The sequence below is a fragment of the Ruditapes philippinarum genome, unplaced genomic scaffold, assembly GCF_026571515.1.
Source record: "Ruditapes philippinarum isolate M1 unplaced genomic scaffold, ASM2657151v2 ctg629_1_1_1_1, whole genome shotgun sequence".
Lineage (NCBI taxonomy): Eukaryota > Metazoa > Mollusca > Bivalvia > Venerida > Veneridae > Ruditapes > Ruditapes philippinarum.
Window position 1 is genome coordinate 717,454 of NW_026858135.1, and position 24,181 is coordinate 741,634.

Here is a 24,181-nt window from a genome sequence, read left to right on the forward strand (position 1 = left end):
TTTGCCCTTTTTGACGTTCTTTAAGACTTCTCTTCTTTCCTATCTATTTTATTATTTATTTCATTATTTTGTCATATTTTTATGGGCGTCCGTCGTCCTTCAGGAAAATCGATTTCTTTACTGTTAGTGTTAGAGATTGAAAACTAATCAAGCTGGTGCTAGGGTCGTGAGAGATGTTACCCATTATATCATCTCTCATTGATTGAGACAATCAAACTAGATCTGCAATTATCATCTATTTCTTTGTTTTTCATTGCACTCGAGAGTGATCTTCTTTCCCGGATTTCTATTCTAACAACAGCAGATATCAAGTGGTGTGTGGCATCCGCAAATAGTTGTCCTTCTGGGTCATTGTTTCCAATTCATTAAGTGTTGAGCATTGAATACTACTAAAACCGTTATAATTAATGCTCGTACTTCACTTTTGTTTTATTATATTTTTGTGGTCCTTCTGGATCATTGATGGCAGCAATAATAAGTGTTGAGAATTGAGTACCGCTCAAGCCGGTGCTAGGGAGTGTGTTGCACTTATTCATTATCTCTCATGTACAGACCCAATCAAACCGAATCTACAATTTTCATTTAATTTTGTCGTAATTAATGCTTCCAATAGATCGCTTTGTTTCCAGATTTTTGCCTGTTTTTCGACGTTACTGGACAGGTTTGAGCCACCGTCCACGTCCTTAGCACATGCGTAAGCATACTTCAACATTTACATTTAAAGTTGGCAAAATTTTGGAGAAGCATATGTGCAGTTATCATGAAACCTACAATGTGACACGTTTATGCCATTCCATGAAAAACACCGTATGGTAGCCAAGTAAAGTATTGCTTTTGCAGCCCTAAACCAGAAAACTACATAAAAGGGGATCAGGGGGTTAATATACCTGCATATTACAGATAAGACGCAAAAAATAAATAAAAAAGCAGCTAATGTATCTCTAAGGATACTACTGTAACATTATTCAAGTTAGAATACTGGAACCACCCATCTAGAAGAAGATCAAATCGAAGGAGCTTAAAGTACCAAAAAACATGCACACAACTTACAGTTATGTCGTGCTGCACCATTTTCAACAGGCAACATATATCTTTAGGATAATAATAGCCTACATTATTCAAGTAAAAATACTTGAGCAACACATCTGGAAAAAGATCATATAGAAGGAATTTAAATTACCACAAACATAACAATAATGTCAAGCTGAACGATCTTAGTTACAAATTTCATAACTTTTAGATAACTGCTCAGTCAACTGACAAAACAAACTTTTCCAAACAATAGACATTTGAATTGACCTAGGAAATGTGTCTAACGTTTAGATAGGTTGAGAGGGGTTTTGTTAAAATATCTATTAACCTATAAATGTTAGACTCCATGGTTCATTTTCAGAAGTAGTAGAGACAGTAAATGGATTCCCACGTGGAAGTGAATCAATCTATTAACCTATAGCTGGATAATGAAAAGCCTTTACGAGCAATAGAAACATTCAATTACGAAACTAAAACGATAAATGCACAAATTGCACAATATCGGGATCAAAGAACTGGCAGTTATAAAGATGCAATTATAATTATATGAAAACGATATTTATCGGTAATCAAAATCAACAACTTCAACAAGACCCAGCAACAAGAACCATCGTTCTAAGGCAAAATCTCAAAATGAATTTAGTAATAAATAATATTTAAATTGAATATGAAAAACAAAAGAAAAGAAAAAGCTATGTTCCTTGGCATGACCTTTTCTAAATACCTATTTAGATGATTTATTTGATTATACCGTGCCAAAAAGCTCTAAACATGATAATTCCATTAGAGGCACAAAATGAGCACAGACACAATGTATCATTGTTTTATTATATATAATACATCTTCAGATGCCCAAAAGAAAAGGATTCAAATAATGCAAAATAAGGCGCTTAGAAAGCAACATGAACATTTCCATCTACCAATACTGAAAAATAAACCCTGAATTACAAAGAGAAAAATGAGCATTGAAATACTGTGCTCGCACAAACAGCCAAGATGATAACCAACCTAATGATAATTGTATAGTAGAAAATCCGTACTTTACAAGTACAGAAAGTAGACGTGAAAACAAACATATTTATTAAATTACCTTTTCTCTCCTGAAACTAAAATTATATATGTAATAGATGGTGACCAGTTTTTTTTTTAATCCGAATTTTCAATCTGAACGTTTTAACTGAAAACATTACTGGTTTCCTAGCAATTTGTTTTCTATGCAATACATCAGTTAAAATAGTACAGCGATTCATATGTTTTGAAGTTTTGAATGTTGTTTAAAGTGATATTATGCCCATCCAAGGGTATACAGAAAGTGAACGGGTGAAGATCAAAATAAGTTTTCATTTTGCCATAATTCCTTTCAATTTGATAATAAAGTTCGCATACACAATGAATAACACACAGATCCAAATGAAATTTCTGTAAAGATCCATTAGAATTTACCTATAATGCTTAGTTGATAAAAGGAGTGGAAGACTTTTTAAATTTTAAGGGTATTTATTATTTTATCCTGAACATTTTCCAATATCAACTGTTGGTCAAACACCATTTAATTTTTGACAGTCAATCTTTTGAAATATAAAGTCAATTCTGTTTAACTTGATTATGAAAATATGAGCATAATGTCACTTTAAAATTTCCTTAGAGAACTTGTGACATTCAAAAATAAACAACACCTGAGGAATTCTATTTTAAATGCCAATGTGTAATAACTAAGACCCCATTTCAGGTAAATCAATTCTTTAAACAATATATTTTCAGACGACATTGAAAAGGTTGGGAAGTTCAATTTTTTTCCCATAAAATTAACTTACTGGTACCGAATTTTATTCACAATTAAAGGGCCGAAAAGCTGCTATGAGATTTTGAATAAAAATGAGAAAAAGGTGTTACATCCAGACTTATATTCCACTTAATAATTAAAGTAAAAGAGCAACATTGAAAACAAGGTTATGCTGGACAGGTACCTAACTTTGTTCTAACCAATTACTCGTCCGTAGGTTTTATTTGTAAACACAATCCGTCGTCGAATTCCAATGTCCTGATTTTTGTGTTTCGAGGTGTCAATCAATATCATGTGACGAAAGATGGCGGAGACATGCTGAGAGTGTACAAAAGTAATTAAAACACTAAGTCGGTTAAAATACGCATTTACAAAAATGAATTGGTCGCTATACATAAAATAGAGTATTTGATTTAGATATGTTATTTAAGGAAAATTTTCAATCAAATTAAACTATGCAAAATAAGATTTACTGCTCTATGTGTTGTTACAATTTTTTCACTAAAATTAATGTGTCCCAAAATGCCCTTCTTTCTGTCAATAAATACCCGACGTGTCGCAAAACTGCCTCCTCGTGCTCTTCTGTTTAACAAGGTATATCGCGTTTGTTTTGCATATGCTTATGATAGTGGCCCATTATAGAAGACAGTCATACAGAGCCTACCCTAAGTATCCAATGCCAATACTAAAACAAGCATATTTAAAATCACAGTATACACAAATATGCCTTAGATGTCCCAATATACCCAACATCGCTCTAGTACATAACTTGATTATCGTCCTATTTCTGTTATTGTTGAGTTCCTAATAAAGTAAAAAAAATATCTTGAAGGTCATATCCGAACTGTCAGGGTCCGGTATACTAGTTTATTTATTTTGACAACTTCATCAACATTATTAACATGATGCATGTAATGATCTCATTGGCCTCCTGTGCATCTCTTAGTCATATATATATAGCGTGACATCTGAGGGCTCATGTTTCTAGGTAATACCATTATTATACAATTTCTACAAAGGTAATATAGACATCAATTACGGTTATCATTATGAAATTATTTTCGATCTATTTTGTATTCGTGAAACGTCCGACATAGGAATTATTATTACCTATAGTATGTATTAATTGAACCTTTTCATTAAACACCGCTGCTGATGCCTATCATCGCGTGGAATGGATGTATTTCGCTATTTCATGTCTGTTGACAACATTTAACTTTCATTTTCATCCTTGTATTGTATTGTTTGCGCAAGCGTTTACATTGTATATTGTATTAAATATTCGTCATAATGTGATAGTCGGATTTGTATTGTTATGCGAATCGTGTTACCGGCTCTTTAATTTTACACTGTGCAAGTTTTCGGCTCTGTCCCGGCTCGCTAATATGCATTGTACATGTTTATTTGATCATTCCGGTTCCTTTACATGTACTGAGAACAAGTACCGGCTCGGACACGGTGACTGCACATGCGAGCTGTCGGCTTGAAATGCCCAAAGACAGTACCGAGCAGTCATCTTCTAGATTTTCCAAGCAAGCACTTTTTAATTTTCCAAGTTAAACAATTTATGTCTCATTAAAATAGTTTAAATCCTTACGTTAAAATTTTATGTCCAGCTTTTTCGGACATTTATTCCAAAATATTCAACTTTTGATCTATCGTAGGACTGTTTTTATTTCCAGGTCTTACAGTCCGCTTTAAATATTAATAATACATTGTTGCACCTCACAATTCTTAATCTATTTGATATCTAAATATATATTAATTTTACAGTTTATCAATGGTGTAATTATTGCTGTTAAACTGCGACTCTGCGACTCTCCAGCCGTTGACATTTATTTCAGTCACCGCGACGTATCAACCTGGAAGAGGACATTTATAAGCTTTATAGCTTTCTGCCCAATCCCAAAATGTACTTTGTAAATATTGTTCACTTGTTAAATGTTTTGTTGAATAAATATGTTTAAACCAACCATAGAAAGACAAGACTTTGCGCCTTCATCTGAATTTTTTATCAGTCAACAATCATCAGTTCATAGAAAAATACAGAGAACAACTTTAAATAGAGCTCGAATTATTCCGCTACCATATCTACAACTTAAGAGCGATTTCCCCCGCCCATTTCGATAGGCCATCGAGTGACGGCCGACCGAGTACAACAACTATAAATAAACAATAAGCCCCCAAATCCTTGAATTTTCTAAAGTCAACAAACCATTAGTGAACTAACAAGTAACAACACATTCCCGTACGTCGCGTCGCACTTAAATCTATCCCAATCAAATATTCAGTCAACCATATTGGAACATTTACACTATATAACTCTATAAACATCAACATCTAACATCCGTGAAGTTCAACTCCGCCCATTATTATAAACCAAGGCAGACTATTCGCACTACGACTGTTGTATTTTATTAACACAGTTACTTTTCCTTGAGTGTCTTTGCTTCTGTGGTAAACCTTGGCATTTTGTAATAAAGAAAACTCCAAAAATAGGTCATTGATAAATTTTTAAATAAACAGGAAAAAAATATTGCAGCTTTTATTTAGAGTGCAACATTCATCACAACAAAGAGGTTTGTCATTTATTCATCATTACAGTTTGATAGAGACCAGCCATTGATAATAAAATTTTAGATAATTGATTTTTTTAAATTTTGGTACAGTAAAACCAAGAGAGTAAAACCTTAAGGAAATTCATATATCTTTTGCCTACATAAATAAAGATTTATAATTCTTTTACACCAGGAGGTACTGTAATACCAGTCGCATAGACCATACCTGGATACAGTGCAACCTCAACAATAGAGACCTTGTAGATTTGTTATATTTTTAGTATTTTCTTATTTCTCATATGTCCTTAGCATTGACATCTACTACAGAGCACATGATGAGTGAAAACCTCTCTCCCACTATAATATATTAGTCAGATACAGATGAACCTTTCCAAGACGCTCAATATAGGGAAGAAGATAGTTGAAATGGTGAATTTTAGCAACTGGAGATGTAACAATTTGACTGCCAAGACAACAGACTAACCCTGATTAAAGAACCTATATCGAACCGCCTGTGTCTTTAGCGGTATAAGACCATAATTGAAGTAAGCAAAATGACGAAAATGTATGTGATAGGCAGAGATGTTTGGGGAATGAAGAAATTTTAAGGTGTGGAGATGAGGGTGCCTTAATAAAGGACCCTGTTTTAATAGAATGCATTGGCAAAGGTAAATTTTATAGAGCACAGTTTGCAACAAAATTCCAACGCACTAAATCCTTTGGCCTTTGAAAGGTCCCTGTCGCATATTAGTAACAATCAAGCAATTATTGCGGGTCAGGGGTAGTCACATAAGTTTTACATACGTCCTGACGGACAAGATTTTGCGAACCACGGGCAGGTGACAATGCTACCTAGGGTACGACAGGTTTCAAGCACAGACCCTGGGGATAAAGGACGAGATTATTTTATAGGTGATCCAGTTTATAGAGATACTGCAGATGTGTCCAGGGCACTGAAGTAGACTAAATGGTTATAATTTTAACAACCCTAGGTTTTATTTAGAGAAAAGACATTCATATCCTGAGAAAGATAGCAGATATAATTCTCAAATTCTATGGTGCCTAGAAATTTGAATGTAGTACATTAGGTACTGCCCAACCCTTGACGTGTCTAATGGTACCAGCTTCATATAATGGTACATCTTGATTTGAAAATTATTAAAGACAGTTTCATTTAGTGGCCAGAATTAATAGATGGCCCAACATTAATTGATAAAGTCATGAATAATTGATTAATTTAAGAGGAAAGGCTCTCGGTTCCTTAAGTGACATTTCGCTAGATGAACCAAATGTCTATAATCGGTTAAAAGAAATCTGACGAGAAAAGTTTGAACCAAATAACCAAATGGTCTCTACAAAGCACATTTGCGAAGCAGAAGACAGAGGAAGAATGAAACCATTCAAGATCTTGCAGGTAGCATTAAAGAACTAACTAGCAAATCATTTCCAAGAGCTACACATTTAACAGTAGAACAAGAAGCTATCACACAGTTCTTGTAAGATTTAGAAGATAGTGAATTGAGATTTTATGTACAACAATCTAGACCAGGTACTCTACAGAGAGCTGTATTCATGACATTACAAAGTCTATTATTTCTACAAGAAAGAAGAAAAAGCCTGAGTTCAGTTGTAGTATTAGAAATGACGACTACAATCAGGCATTTAAGCACCTTAGAATTGACTATATAGAAGATAGGCTTGAGTACCGCTCAAACCGGTGCTAGGGGTCGTGAGTGATGTTGCACTTATTCATTATCACTCATGTACAGACTCAATCAAACCGAGTCTGCAATTCTTATGTTATTTTGTTGTGATTAATGCTTCCGAGGGATCACTTTGTTGCCAGAATTTTGCTAAAATAGAACATAGCACTAAACAACCAAAAAAGTCATCTAAAAATAAGAGTCATCTTACTTGCTTTTATTGTGGTAAAAATGGACATATGCGCAAACACTGAGAAAAATCAAGACAAGAGAGCAGATATACCTTATAATAGATATAACAGAATTTCAACCAGTACAGAAATAATCGGAACAGATTATCAAACGACCCATAAATTATAATGGAATATATATGACTGTGAAATGTAAGTCACAATATAAGAAGCACTAGTTGATACCGGTTCCACTTATACTATTATACAGCCAAGTATAGATTAAGACGCAATCTCAACTGCGATTGGAGCAGTATGCTCATAAAACAGAACAATGTAGAGAAAGTAATTTCAGTAGGACATTTAACAAACAAGAGGTCAAATATCTAAAACTAGTAAAATAGAACTACTAGCAGTAGTAGAAGCATTTAAATATTTTCATCAATATATGTATGGTGTGTCTTTTAAGAAAAGAACGGTGTGTCTTTTAAGAAAAGGACATATAATGCAGCTATAAATTGGCTCATGAATATGAAGTGATCAAGCGGCCAATTAACCAAATGGCTATAAACAATGGTGTTCATATGAAATTTCGTATCAAAGTAGTGCGAAACATGGTTATTTTGATTGCCTTTCAAGGAGACCTTGTGACCCCTTTTACAAGTTTGGAAGACGTGAGCAATCATCAAGAGAAGGCACCAAAAAAGAGACCTGCAGAGGTATAACACAAGAAATACCAAAGAATAATGAGGCATCAAACTTCAGTTGAACTATCAGATAGCTGGATAAAACCAAAAGAGATAGAAGAGATACATCAAGAAGTCAACAATGATCCAGTACTCAAACTTATACTACAGTGGAAAAAAAGAAAACAAAAGACTTGCATCGACGGAAATTTCAAACCTAAATTCAAAAGTTAAGGGATACTGGTCACAATGGGACCGTATTGTACTAAATAACAGACTACTATATAGAAAAAGGGGTATTACTGACGGTACACATTACTGGCAGTTTATACTACCTAAAAATACAGAAATAATGTACATTTGTATTATATTTAATTATATTTAATACATAACCACAAACAGCAGCCCATCTTGGTATCACCACGTCAAAATTGAAACGTCATATACTATTTTATTGGCTTAATTGTAACAAGGATGTAAATTTTGGTACAATTCATGTGAAAAATGTCAGTCCCGAAAACCTCCACCAACTCGTGCAAAAGCAAGCATGAATCAATATCAAGTAGGTTGCCCTCTTGAAAGAGTCAGCTTGATATTTTCGCACCATTTCCTACTTCAGATAATAATAACAGATTCATCCTTGGAGTCATTGATATTTTTACAAAATGGGTAGAATTGCATCCAATGCCAAACATTTTAGCCACTACTTGTACTGATATTTTCATTTCAGAGTTTATTAGTCGTTTCGCTGTTCCAAGACAGATAGTAACAGATCAAGGAAGACAATTTGAATCTCATTTTTTTCAGAAACTATGCAACAAATTAGGCGTAGATAAGACACGCTGTTCATCATTTCATCCCAAGACCAATGTTTTCAAAACATTAGCCGATATGTTAGCAAAGATAGTAAAAAACAATCAACGTGATTGGGATACCCATATACCTTTTCTCCTTTCAGCATATAGAAGTTTTGTACACGAATCAACAGGGTATTCACCTGGTCGAATGTTACTGTAACATAACCGTTATTACCTACTGACCTAGTTTTTAGTGCATGTATACCGATAGAACATTTTAGATCACCAAGTAAATATATCAAGCAAAAACAAACAATAATATATAATATACATGAAATTGCTCGCATCCGACAGACAAAAGATGCATTACGATCGTCGCGCACATACGAATGCATACAACATAGGCGATAGGGTATGGTTGACCAATGAAACATCATTTATAAGTAAGTGGTAGAACCCCGAGCCCCGAAATTAGAAAATCGATTGCTACATGTAGGTCCATACATGTATGTAATAATTCGAAAACTGTCAGACCACTACTATAAAATTAATTTAAAAACGAAAAATCAAATTGTACACCATAATTGTCTGTTGTTTCCAAAATAAAATAGTTTTTTTTATATTTATATAACTATATCTAGGATGTCATTTTCAGCACCTCCAACAAATAGCACGTTGCCATTAAATATACCATCTTGATGCTTATGTGTGTAGGAAATGTTGCATTGGATTCGACAGAGAAGACCTAAACAAAAGGCATAGAGAGGATTACCATGAGACTTTGTGATGTGTATAAATAAGCGTGGTGTAACATCTCCTGTATGCAGACCAATCTAAATCGACATGAAGAAACATGTAAAAGAGGGGAAAGAAAAAAAATCAAAACAAAGGAAATAGGGGAAGAGCTAAGAATAAATCGTCACCATACCATAGATTATATCAACAACAGATTAAGAAAAAAGTGTTAAAATTAAATAAAAAACAAAATGTCAAATCAGTACAAGAAAAAAGAATAAAGATAAACAAGAGCCACAACCTGTCTTAGCACATCACACCCAGTAAAACAAACTAAACAACATATCAGCAACATCTACAAGTCAGCAAACGCAGAAATCTAATCAATTTGTACAGGACTTACTTACTGTCACCTCTGGAGTTTGGTATTTTTCTGTACAACAACAACAACAACAACAACAACAATACAAAAAAAAGTTAAAGGGAAAGACAAGGTTAGAATAAAAACTTGATTTCAGAAAAAGAATACTATAAATAATAAATCTGCAAATTTTCTGCCGCCAAATAATAATATTAAACGAATGATAACAAAATTTAAATCGCTAAATCACCGATTTCTACAAATCAGTAAGCGCGGCCATGTTTGTGTATTGGCCGTATAAAAACAGGTGCGCGTGATGTCATTTCCCCACATCTTTAGATTCATGATAAATCTAGTTGAATCGTAAGGAAATATTAATATAATAAAGTGTTGACCAGACAATTTAATTTTCACAAGAGGTGTAGAGGAGATTTTTTTATGGTTCAAAAAACGTTACAATATCAAAAAAAAATAAATAATAATAATAATAAAAAATAAAGAAACGTACGGCTAGCCAAAAGTTCTAGCCGTACGTGAGTCACGTACGACTAGCCAGGACGCACTGTATTGTCTAGCCGAACGGCACTTTTCAAAATTATATGGAAGTCGAACGTTATAAAATTTTGTTGATTTTCATGCTTATCATTTGTTGTTTTATTTGTATGAAAGATGAATTTTTAAATCATTTGTGTTAATTTTAAGCACATGGATCGAATAAAAAATTATCGGAGTGGAATAAATAAATAAAAAGAACATTGAAAAAAAACAATGGTGAAATGCAAAAATAATTATATGATTTTCAAAACAGTAGATAAATATCGAACATATAAGCACAGTCAATCAATTAATTAGCCTTAATTAAAACCTATCCAGGGACTGATATGCCGCGCATCGTAATCGTAGCCTAATATTAACTGCAGGCAAAACATTTTTATTGGCTGCTCAAAAATCTAATTTGCATAATTTATTCACACAATTGCTGGTTCTTACTACTTATGTCTAATACTGCGCATTGTCCATTTTAATATTCCTAATTTGCACCAAATGTTCTTGTCACACTGTGTACTGACGATTTTTATTGCTCCTTGTGTGCCTCTGTGCCGACATACCTTTTGATCATGCACAATGTTGCCCTGATTGGTCAAGCACCCTTGTCAAATATTCTAATGACGAAATAGACATGTATTTTTTTTACGCTTCATCAGTGAACTGAATGACCTTAGGGGGAATTAGGTTCCACACCTGTCAAATTATACTGTAAATTACAGCACGTCATAAAATAGCAACACATTTTTTTTCAGTTACCAATAATCATTTTAAATATTAAGTAGATTTATGATTTTTTGTTTTATTGGATTAAATTTACGGTAGTAGAAATGCGTATCTGTCGGGGAAAGGAATTTGGTAAGTAGCTAACGTGGAAAAAAGCTTTAGGGAACTGGATAAACCCGAGAATATGCGTATAGGGAATGGGCAACCTGTTGCTACCAGTTTTGACTGAGTGCCTTAATAACCTAGCGGACAGTTTTGTTTTCATACGATATTAGTCTGGCTGCCGATTTTCCTGCGCCATTCTCATTTTTAGCGTCAATGGCGGAAAATCGCGTCTGCATATTGGATTTAGTTAATATTTTACTTGCAGCTTGTCTAGCGAAAATTAAGTACAAAATAAAAGGATTTATCGTCAATTTGAAGAAGTTTCTCATAGTACCCAAATTAAATTTATGGTTTATCCTTGAAAATTAAGCAGTCATTGCTTAGATCATCAGCAAGCTTGAATATCGGACATTCACAAATAATAATTAATGTCGCGGCGTCTTCAATTAATTAATTAAAGCAATTCAGTTCCATATGATGTTTTCATAAATAATATATAATGTACGCAACAAAATTAATAAGTTCTTCATCAAGATATATTTCAGTTGTACCAGCGTGTACACCTATACCGGAAGTGGGTGTAACACGTCACAATCTCGGTCTCGTCTGTCTCGCGAGAATGACAGAACGTCAAAATGGCGGCGCCCATGAACTAATTTCTCAAGTAAAAAATAGTGTCTTAAAACACGAATTTCTCTCTTATAGGGTTGATGTCAATAGGAAAACTGTCATGGTTCCTCTTTTTAAATGATGAATATTTATATTAGACAGACATCAATCCATCCATTCCTATTCCTTTAAAGTAAACGAATTAACAGTAACAGATGAAAACGGACACAATGAATAAGGAAAACTTTTAAATGACATAGGTGAGTATCAAAAGCAGCAAACTGAAAAAAAAACATGTGTGAGAATTTTAGAACAAAAAACTGAACAAGAGACACATTGAATTAAAAGAAGATTAAAACACCTGGAATGCCAAGAAGCAAAATTCATGAAAACTAAGAAGAAGAAGAAAAACAACGACAAAAACAACAACAACTCCAAATGGATAGTGTAAGAGAAGAACAACGAAAAACAGAAACAACAATAGAAACAACAGAAACAACCACAGAAACACGACAACAGATAATTGCAGACTAATGAGAATTAAAGACATACCACTCAACTCTAAAACTGATGACATATGCATGATTCAAGATCATATCTAAATTGTGCTCCCTCCGCTTATCTCAATACACTGGATGCCAAATTAATTAAAATGCTTTGCAACTAGGAATAGATAATGGAAACATAAATTATACTTACAAATGGAGCAAATTTATTAAATCAAGAATCAGTATTATGAGAATCAGGCGACCAATACATGTTAGAGACATTCATAACACCAAAACCAATGGAAAATGTTATGCAACCAAAAACAACGCAAACCAGTTATATACTCTCTAAACATTGTGCCAGAAATCCACATGGAAGACCTAAATTTCTCTTTTAAATTAATAACAAGAACAACATAAGAGAACATGAAAAGAAAGGAAATCATTTAACATTTTGCAAAGAAGAACATTTGTGATCATGAACAGGAATACCATTATTTAACTTTTAAATAGCAGAACATTAGTGAACAAATTCAACATTAACAGAAAGGAAATTATTTAACATTTTATAGAAGAACATTATTTAACACTTTAAGGAAGAACATTAGCAAGTAATATAATTAAAGTGTTCATATCAAGGGGAAAATAAATTAGCATTTATAAAATAAACATTTCCTGCAGAAACTGAGAGAATAAATAATTTTGACATGACAAGTGACTTACATTATTGACATCAATTATTTTAAGTGTACGGTGTGTGTCAGTGAAATATGAATATTTTAAGATGATGAATGAAATATTTAATATTAACTATGAAAAATGATAGTGTTTTTTTATTTATTCCATTGTGGTATTTCTATAACAATATTTTATTATCAAATGATTATTATTTATTTACTATAGATAATCCTTACTTCACTGAATTGATTGTAAACTGAATGAACAGTTATTATGGTAGGATGTTTAATGATCAGTGAATAAGTGAAAATATAATTTTATGGACTGTTAAAGAGTTCAATATTTGTTAAGTAATTATATATTAATTGTTTCACAATTCTAAAGTTTAATATCAAAAGTTTATATTATTATATGTTATTTGATTAATAAATTGAAAAAGGTGCTTACTTTATTAAATATCTATTGTATAACTTGTATGAATATCTTGCAAAATTGTTCGCGGACGAACTGTTTTTGTGGAGGGGGGGGGGGGGGGTTAGCAGTGTGACATCGGAGGGTTCATGTTTCTAGGTAAAACCATTATTATACAATTTATGCAAATGTAATATAGACACCAATTACGGTTCTTTTTATGGAATTATTTTCGATATTTTGGTATAGATCTACATGAAACGTCCAACGTATTAGCTATAGTTAGTATTCATTGAACATTTTCGTTAAATACCGCTGTTTATTACTGCCATTGTGTGGAATAGATGTACTTCGCTAATTTCATATCTGTTGACAACATTTAGATTTCATTTTCATATTTGTATTGTTCGTGCATGCGTTTATTTAATATCCGTCATAGTTTGATAGTCGGATCTGTATTATTATGCGGATCGTGTTACCGGCTCTTTTATTTTCACTGCACATTTGCATCAGCTCTGTCCCGGCATTCTAACATGCATTGTACATGTTTATTAGCTCCTTTACATGTACTGCGAATGAGCACCGGCTCGGAAACGGTGACTGAGCATGCGCGCTATCGGCTCCGAACGCCCACGAACAGTACTAAGCAGTCGCCAGCAAAAGCACTTTCTAATCAAAATTATCTTTAAAAAATTAGATTTCTAAATTTGAGTTTAAACTTAACAATTTACATCTCATTTAAATAGTTTAAATATGTACTTAAATTTTTATGTCGAGCTTTTTGAGACATTATTCCAAAATAATAAACTTTTTATTTATCGTAGGACTCTTTTTTTATTTCGAAGTCTGACAGTCCGCGTTGTAGTCAATCTTTCAATATTATTGATATATTGTTGCACCTTTCAACTCTTAATATATTTGTTATCTTAATAAATTATTTTCAACTGTTTATCAATAGAGTAATCATTTAAACTAAGTTTTTTCAAGCCGGCGACATTTATTTTTAGTCACCGCGATTAATAAACCATATAAAGAAAAAAGACTTTGCGCCTTCATCTGAATTTCAACAGTCAACAATCATTACAAAAGATCATAGAATAACACAGATAACAACATTAAATAGATCGATCAGCCTTGACTCGAATTCCGCTACCATATCTACAATTTAAGAGAGATTCCCCCGCCCATTCTGATAGGCTGACGCGAGTACAAAAATCTAATTCTAACACGACCCGCATTTGTCCCTATTGAACATAGAAGAACAGAAAGTGTATGTTATTATGCAACAGATGCACAGTTTGACGTTCTATATTTAGACATGTGACGTAATCATTATACACGTGACGTAACCACTCAAAATCCGACACGCTGAAACAAATCAGGCGCAATTTTGCTTAACTATCAAGTAGGGGAGACCGGGGCAAGATGATCCACTTTTTAACTTTTTACCTTCTCTCTCTTTATCTATTGGGGAGTTTTTTTTCTTTGTTGCATAATAATATACATCCGTATATTGGCTTTTGTTTTAAGTAAGCACATTTCGAAATAACTTATTTACATACGAGAAATAATCAATTTAATAAGGCCGGTCGAGTGTATCATCTTGCCCCGTGCTCGGGGCAAGATGATACAGCATACGGGGCAAAATGATACAGTAAGATTAATAGCTTTCAAAATTAGTATTTCAGTAATATAAATAATATTGCCTGCTACATATTAGATATATCTATTAGTATTTTGCACAATTCCTATACAATTTGATAGCTCAAATGAATTTTCAAAACTTAAAACATTAACAACAGTCACACAAATCAAATAATCTCCGTTCATAAAATGAAAAGTTTCAAGCTCATTTTATGCTTGTCAATTTGTCTTGAATACGTCAGAATGACGGTTACACACTATGCTACGTGTTTAAATATACATGTCATCATCGGATTCGCAATTCTGGCAAATGTATGTCTGCGTTTTATTCAGTCCTGTGCATTCCTGATGAGCCCATTCTCTACAGCCGAAACATCGGATCCATTTTTCGCGTGGCAGACTATTAGAATAAGGCTCTGAGCAAACTAAACAGAACCATTCCTCCTCTTCAGAGGTATCATTTTTACTCTTCCTTTTGATTCCTTTTTTCTTTGGAAGGCTCTTTTTCTTTTTAGGAAGGCTCTTCTTTTTCTGACTTCTTACAAGTATTTCCTCTTCAATTCTTTTCTTTTCAGGAGTGTCTGTAAGAATAGCTGATTTCTTTTTAGAGCGACCTTTTGAAGATTTACGCGGTGGTGCTTTGGGGTGTGGTCGAATAGTTTCAGGTGTAAATAAAGGCACGGCAGTAAATGTTTCTGTAGATTCTGCCGTTCCGTCGTCAATGAGTCTGAGGGCATTGTAATGCGCATTTACACCGTCTCCCTTCAAAGCTAAATGGATATCGCCGTTAAACACGACATCTGGTCTTCCAGGACCCATTCCATGAATGTTCATACCATCGTCCCCGAATCTGTACACAATGGCCGACACACCAAGCAGGTTGCAAAGAGCCGACAAAACCATATCAACAGTATTTGTGTTGTATTTTTTGTCATATACATAGCTCAAAATGTCTGAAATGGCGTCCTGGTCGTCGGTCGTGAAGTCGTCATAATAGTCAATGTGGTTTTTTACTTCATTGACAAGTCCTTCGCACAGTTCCTCATGTGTTGCTTGACCTACCCCTTCAAAGGCAATGCACTTTTCAACGGCGTGCAATAGACAATGTCCATCACCCGCAACAGGAAAAACTTCTCTGCCATTTCCATTCATAAAACGATTTATTTCGTCCCAGGATTGCCACCGATTCGTATTATACGGAAGTGTATTATGGAGAGTTCCTTCTGTGCACACGGCATGAGTAGGCGAGACAGTAGGCGCATTCAGTGTTTCGTCTAGCAAAGGTCTATCTGTAACACTACAAGGAGCATATTCGGTCTCTCCAAATACATTGACATCAAAAGGATAGACACCAGACACCTGAAAGCCACTCATGATATTGGTTGGCTTTGCAGCTAAAGGCCATGCTGTTTTGACCTGTCCAGGAATATCGTAAATAGTCATAGTGCTTCCTGGGTGATTGCGCATCCACGCATCTTGAGTTCCATTGACGTACCTCTTGAAGGGCCCGAACACCGATCTGTCAAGTGGTTGCAATTTATGGCTGCAATGTGGAGGGAACGATAACATTACAATACCGTTTGACTTTGCGAAGTTTAGTGTCTCAATGCTGATATGAGAATCGTGGTTATCTAATAACAATAACACTTTCTTCTCAAGGGAAGGTTTTGCGTGCGATGCAAAATGTTTGATATAGGTCGTGAAATTCTCCCCCGTCATCCATCCGCTAGGATGAGCAGCTCCTATAGATCCGACCGGCCCGTCTCGAACAAAGTGATCGTGATAGTTCTTCCTTGGAAATATAAACATAGGCGGAACTGAGTTTCCCGTTGCGCTCACAGAAGCACACATAGTAACATGTGCCCCTCTCTCGGCTGAAGTTAACGTACCAATTTGTTTGACTCCTTTCGGTGCTACGATATTCCGTGGCTTCTGGACAGTAGTAATTCCAGTCTCATCGACATTCCAAATGTCGCAAGGTTGTATCGATTCCCTGTCAATCACCTCAGCCAACTTTTTAAAGAAGGATGCTACATTTTCCTTGTTGAAACTGGTAGCCCTTGACAAACTCGTGGCCTCGGGAGTTCTAATGGATAAGGAAGGATGGCGTTTCATAAAATTAGAAAACCAGTCGGCACCGGCTTGTTTGTTTAACTGCCATGGCTCTGGCATCTCTATCTTAAATTTTACAGCGCATTCGTAAGCGAATACTCTGACATCTTTTGGTGAAAGTCCAAAGTAAATATTAGCTGCGTCGATGAGATATTCTTCTAGAATCTTCTCTTGTTCAGGTGTAAATACCTGTCGAAAACGACCAAGTGAAGGGAGATCATCAGCGGACTGCTCAGCATTGGATGTTCTCTTGATATGACGGCCTAATGTCGAATGACTCATGCCTGAAAATTAAACATTAATTATTTCTACAATGAATTGACAAAAAATCTCTTATGCTATTTTTAACTTTACTTAGTCCTAATTGAAAGATATTAATTCCTAATTGGTATACTACCACTAAATGAAAATTATCATATAATTTTAAAACAGTAATTATACTAGTGTTCCACTGTGTGTTTGTGTTTATGTGCGTATGCGTGTGTGTGTGTGCGTGTGCGTGTGTGTGTGTCAATTATCCAACTTATCATCTGACAATGAAGTATACTCTTGATTATATGCATATCTGGAAAATGTATTACATGAATGTACACTTTTTCTCATGGAAGAGAACAAATATGACATTTTTAAAACAATGCATAACTGTAGGTTATTGTCCGCACAAAAATCGACGGGCGCATATATATGTCCGCAAGCGGTATCAAATTCTAATTAATAAAAGACGCTTGTAGCAAATACTTTATTTAACGATATTACTGTACAGTTAACGAATTATTGTTAAAATACACACCATATTTCTCAGCGGCCAGTCGTATAGACATTCCATCTGACGACACACATCTGATGGCCTTTAGTATCACATCACCTGGAGTACAACCTCGATTGGTTTTTCTGACGTAATTACGAACCATTCTGAAACAATATGATGGCATTTCATTACTTTAATGATATTTTAAAGACAAAAGCAAGCATATAGATATATTTTTTATAGTTACGGGTACGTTGAATCACGATGACATAAATCCTGAAATTTATTTTAATGTATGGGGCAAGATGATACACTGTTTCATTTTGCCCCGGCCGTACTGTATCATCTTGCCCCAACAGCACCATTCACATTCAATGAGCATTATGTAAAAAAAATTCATCAAAATTAAGAAACATTTGTTGAAGTTTACAAAAGCAGGATTTATATACTATCATACCAATACATACAAACAAAAATATCGTAATTATTTTTTTTGTTTTAAACAAAAGTTAAAAAATATCAAAATTTTCTTACGTAGCTCCAAAATCGATTTTTCTTCACGATTTATTATCAGTAAAGTTCACGATATCGTTTGTCCCGACAAATATGGCCGAACTCCGGACGCCTTGTCGGAGAAAATTGATGACGTCACAGATGACGTCATCACGTGAAAAATCGCGATGGATCATTTTGCCTCATGGATCATTTTGCCCCGGTCTCCCCTACCGCAACATTTATTTGTTATTGTCGTGTTAGAATCGAAATAATATATCCAAATTAGTGATTTTATCGCTCAATAACATCACTGTTTGGAGTTCGGGTGCGAGGAATTATATCACGAGGGCGTAGCCACTGTTTGGGATATATTATTTCTTAAATAAACCATAATTTGAAAGGGCGAATTGAACCCTATTAAACAACACACACACACACGCGCGCACACGCACGCACGCACTCTCCCGCACAAACGCACAATAAAATATTTTGTTTTGTCGGATAATCTTCATGAATAAGGAAGTTACTTTAAAAGTTATTTTTTATTTTTAAATGATGAACAGAGATAATGAAGCATTTATTTTCAGACTAACAGGACGCATTAACAATTATAACTCTAATTTTAGAATATCCTTTCTTTTTTATAACATATGCGGAAGATAATCACAAAAACTTATTTCCCCCTGCTGCTGGTGGTTTTAAAGGAACCCGACCTGACGATTTCCTCGGTACCTTTTTATGAATGAAATGATGCTTTACTCAACACTGAACTATCAGAATATCTGTTTCTTTTCCCTAGTTTTTCTTCATTTTTTCGACTTACATATATCAAAGATGAAAATATATGTATTAGATTGATTAATCTCAATACCAACGAAATAGTTCATTATAGAACATTCCTGTATTGATATACATGTATTACTATTAATTTAATTTGTTACAACACTACTGAAACTGCATTGAAGTGTTACTTTTATTTTTAATGGCTAATACATTTATTGTTGTGAATGTAAACTCTACATGCTGTTATTTTCTATTCAAGTAATGTTACGAACTTATCTTATCTTTAAGGAACCAATAACTTTTACATATTTCAAAATATGCAAACATGATTAAGATATTACATTTATAGCAGAGCAGCAAGATATAAATACTAGATAAAAAATAAAACATATACTGAAACAATAATATTCCTTAGTCATTTCCGTCGATACAGAACCAAAACTAGAACCATTTGACAAGGTAACTGGGAAGGAAAATTATATGGTTTTACCTTAAATAATTATATGTTGAACTACCTTTATAAACAAGTATAACAATTTGCTGAAAATTGATAAACATATTACTATAAGAACAACTACAACAGAACAGTTGTGAGAGCCGCACATTACAGTCAAGTAATTACTTTTTCTTTCAAAACTTTAAAAGAGAAGAATGAACCCAGGAATTATTCTGTTGATTTTACAATTAGTTTCAAAGACAGACGGACATATTATAATATATGGCACAGGTGGTGATTCTCAACGGCCAGATTTAAAATTGGACGGTGAAAGTGGAAATTTAGAACGTGAGATTGAAGATGTAAAAGAGTCACTTGTCTCTGTCAACCAGCAGATAGGTGACTTGAAGAACCGAGTTGAAGAATTACAGAACTCCGTTAAAGGTAGAAAAGCTACACTGTTAAATTATACAAATTTTTAAAATGTATAAAATAAATAACTTTAACCTGCTTTGCTGTTTCTTTTTACCTTAAATGCTATTACGAAATTTTAAAATAACTAACATAACAAATTAATAGAAATTAGATGTTTTTGTAAAAACATATTATTGTTTTATGATCTTGCTTTTGAACAATTTTTGGCCATAAATGTAATGTGATTTGTAGAGAGAACGAGAAAATGCCCAGATGCATGGATTCCTCATAACGATTCCTGCTTCTTTTTTATTCCATTCTTGTCAATTACACTACGGCAGAGGTAGTCATTTAATCATATTTATTAACTTTGTTAACGAATAACATTTAATTTATTATTATTTGGCACATGGTTGCACAGTTTTTTGTCTGTACAGATATTGGCGAATGAGATCTGGAAATGTAGATAACAAAACTTTCCCAGTATGCTGTCGACGTTTTAAAATCCCACTAAAAGTCAAGCTGTATTTTGAGATATTCAATAGTTATATATATATATAAATAAAATTAATGTATAAATAAGTGTCATATAATGTATGATATATTTGAGTGACGAAAATACATGAAAGACATGTAACATGAATAATCAAAGTATAAACTTGTTTTTACTTATCTTTATATCTTTTTACAGAGTTCCTGCAAAAGACATAACGCTCACCTGGTACATTTAGAAACAAGACAAAAGAATGCCTATTTACAGAGTATAATACCGGAGGTTTATAAAAATAAGAAAGGTAATACAGATTTGAAGAGTCTCAATAACTTTATACATGTAATGCTGTATTATTCGACTTCTTATCTAAAAGAGAATCATTTTAGCATTAATCATTCTTCGTTCTTACTAGTGAAATCTCCATAAAACGCAAGCAGCAAACCCTGAAACGTAAAAATTGTTGTTTAAGCGCAGCGATAAAGTGATATATCATCATCAGAAATAGGTATGTCCTTTCTGCCACATTACTTTAACGTAGGAATGGGTTTTGGCCGATCATAAAGGCTAAAAAGATGCAAAAACATTTATTAAATAAAGATATTGTACGACATGTTTAGTGTTTGTGTAAATTATATCCAGAAAAACACTTGCTGTTGTTTTTTACGTTATTTTTATCCAGATCTTAAATATTAGCAATTATTTTTGATGTATTGATAATCAATACAATGTTGAATTTAGAATTCTAAAATACCTATAATTTATTACAATAGAGTAGTTTATATGAAAACAACATTTTATATGCTTTAATATTGAGGCAACTCATTGTTATCCTTTTTACTTTCATTTTCATTAAGTTTTTAAAAATCCGCATTCGTTTTGCATGGGAAACTATGTTTTGAACAGCACTTTTACATGTTTTATCATTGTTCCTAAATACTTAACAGTATTTTGATTTGAAAGCAAATTTGTAAATATTAATACATTTTAGATTATTTGGTTTGGATTGGCATGACTGATGCAGTGAAGGAAGGAGTATGGAAAATGACAGGGACAGACAAACGTGTTCCCTTCTTCGACTGGTATCCTGGAGAGCCACAGAACAGGTCAAATGACCCAACCGGTCAAGACTGTGCCGCCTTTTATTCTCGCGGAAACCTCAAATGGTCAGACATAAATTGCAGCACGAGGACCGCTTTCGTAGCATGTTAAAATTCTAAATAAAATTGTGACCATTAAATGACCTTTATATACTTTATAACATTAAACCTAGTATCGTTTACTGCAGTTAAGGCAGATCCAAAATACATATATATAATATTTCATGTTTTTACTATTTTATAATCTTAAGTTATAAATGTTTCGAGAATATCTGAAGTTTTTTTTTATTTCCATGTACATGTATTATAGTGACTTTTGATAGATACATTTTTTTCACATCTGTATATTACAGTAAATTTCACTTATAGCGAACACGGTTATAGCGAACTTCCGGCTATAATGAACAATTTATTTTGGCCCGAATTTTGGCCTTCTTTATTTAATATAAAAATATATGGTTTATGGAACACGGTTATAAGGAATTATCGCTTATAAAGAACTCATTTCTTAGTCCCAATTAAGTTAATAGTACAGAAAATTACACTTTTATAACGAAGTCCAAAATATTGGCTATCCGTAAATAGATCCTGCATTTTCAACTTTCGTTTTCATTCGCACGGATTAAAACTCAACCGAATGTACCGTTTATCGTTGCATGTACTTCAATTCATCTATTCAAATGAATTTGTATAGTTTTCTATTTTGACTATTTTTAGCATGAGCTCTTTTCACCAAGATAGGTTATTTATTTATTTTCTTCAATAGTTTTGCTCGAGTTAAATAATTATAAAAATTTATAATCGGTCTTCAACAAAATCATGCATGCTTGCAAGCATTATCCATTACCCTTAAAGCATCACCCTTAAATTATAATAGAAGATATTCAATATAAAAGGAAGGAAAAATTGAAAATCTTGTTTATTCTCAATCATGGAAAGAAAACGAAAATAGTTTAGAAACAAAATATTATATTTTATGTGAAATTGAGATAAGGAGTTAAACTAAAACTGAAATAGCAATCAAATTCCAAAAAGTACGTTCTCGGGTATTGTGTCTAAAATATAAATAAATGACTAATATTTCTATTTCTTAATCAAATTCTCTTCAAAAAATGGCGGACAATGGTAAACAATCAGTTCGTTATATGTAAATCTGTTCGCTATAAAAACTCCTGATACAACGAACTAATTCGCTATATGCTTACAAGGAACTCCGGATATAAGGAACAGGTTTTGAATGTCCCAGTGAGATCGTTATAAGCGGAGTTTACTGTATTTTAGTATTGTTTACTATATGTTTATTATTTACACATCGTTGATCCAAATAATGTTAACGCGGAAATATTAATGGTTTCACCATTGGTGGATATTAATCGTGAGTTTAATACGCTCTTTGGATATTGGCAATCCATATGAAAACAATGCACTTTAAAATTGTTCATCTTGAGTTGGCATATGAATCGGGACATTCCTTCATGTCCTAAAGTAACTAATTATATAAAAACATTTACTCGATGTAATTTAGAGGTTAATACTTGGTTGCTGCTCGCCATTATGCGATAATGTCCCGACGATGTACATAATGGCCGGAGAACCACAGGCCCGAAAGACATGGCTTCCAGGACGATTATTGCGTAGCAGTAACCAAATATTAACGTCCTTAACCCTTTCCCTTATATAAGCGTATTTCGACGGCTTTTTGCCCCCCCCCCTTTTTGAGGCCTCAAACAGTGAAAAATGCCCTATTTAGGCCCAAAACACTGTTTTTCGTTTGAGAAATGTTGTTAAAAAAAGTGACCACTTTTTCGGCGCCGTCCCCCAACCAAAAATTACATCAGGGGGTTGCCAGAAGGCCGACGCTGAAAAGTCTTATCTCAATTCATTGAGAAGTTGCAGCACTTTGAAATCAGTTTTGATGGAAAAAACAAACAATGCAAAATAGTGATTTTTGGCAATTTTGAGACGTCCCCCCGTTGCCATGGTAACAGGAAATTTACCATTGAGCATGCTGATACAGAGGCTATGGTGTAGTCAACATTTGTGCCAAGTTTCATTAGTATTGAAGCATTTTTCATAGCTTCATAGCAGTTTGAACTTGTTACAGGAGGCTTTTCAATGAAAACGGCCATTATTCGCAATATGCCCAAAAGGTTAATATCTATCCTGGAAATATGGCGAAATATTTAGACATCGCCGCTAATATTGGATTTTTGTCTTGTGTGATTTTTCCAAACAACCGTTTATGTAGGTCAATATATCCTGTCAAACATCTTTATAACTAAGTATATACACGGCTGATGTCAGTTTATTAAGAAATCATGTTTTCACCTACTAAGGAAGATTGCTGTATTATAAATTTGAATGTGTTTTTATTTTTTCCTATGATACAGAAGATGAAGAACGTCAAAACACTCGGCTATCTAATTCATACGCTGGGATTATTTACGCTCCATTCTACAAATCAGATAGCCTCGTATTTCGATGCTCTTTCTATTAACTTATATATATATATATTTAATTTGCCTCTTAACTTTTTGTCGGACTAGTAAGGCATTCACTTTTACAATATAA

General features: G+C 33.6%; 1 protein-coding gene across 1 annotated transcript in view; it reads left to right on the top strand.

The window, feature by feature from the left end:
* The window catches only part of LOC132752228 (perlucin-like protein), a 48,511-nt gene extending 26,718 nt beyond the window's left edge, over positions 1–21,793 (top strand). The window contains exon 4 of the mRNA XM_060742540.1: positions 21,502–21,793. Coding sequence (XP_060598523.1) covers positions 21,502–21,722 — 221 coding nt within the window. The 3' untranslated portion in view covers positions 21,723–21,793. The remainder of the gene's footprint in view (positions 1–21,501) is intronic.
* Positions 21,794–24,181: the final 2,388 nt, after the last annotated feature.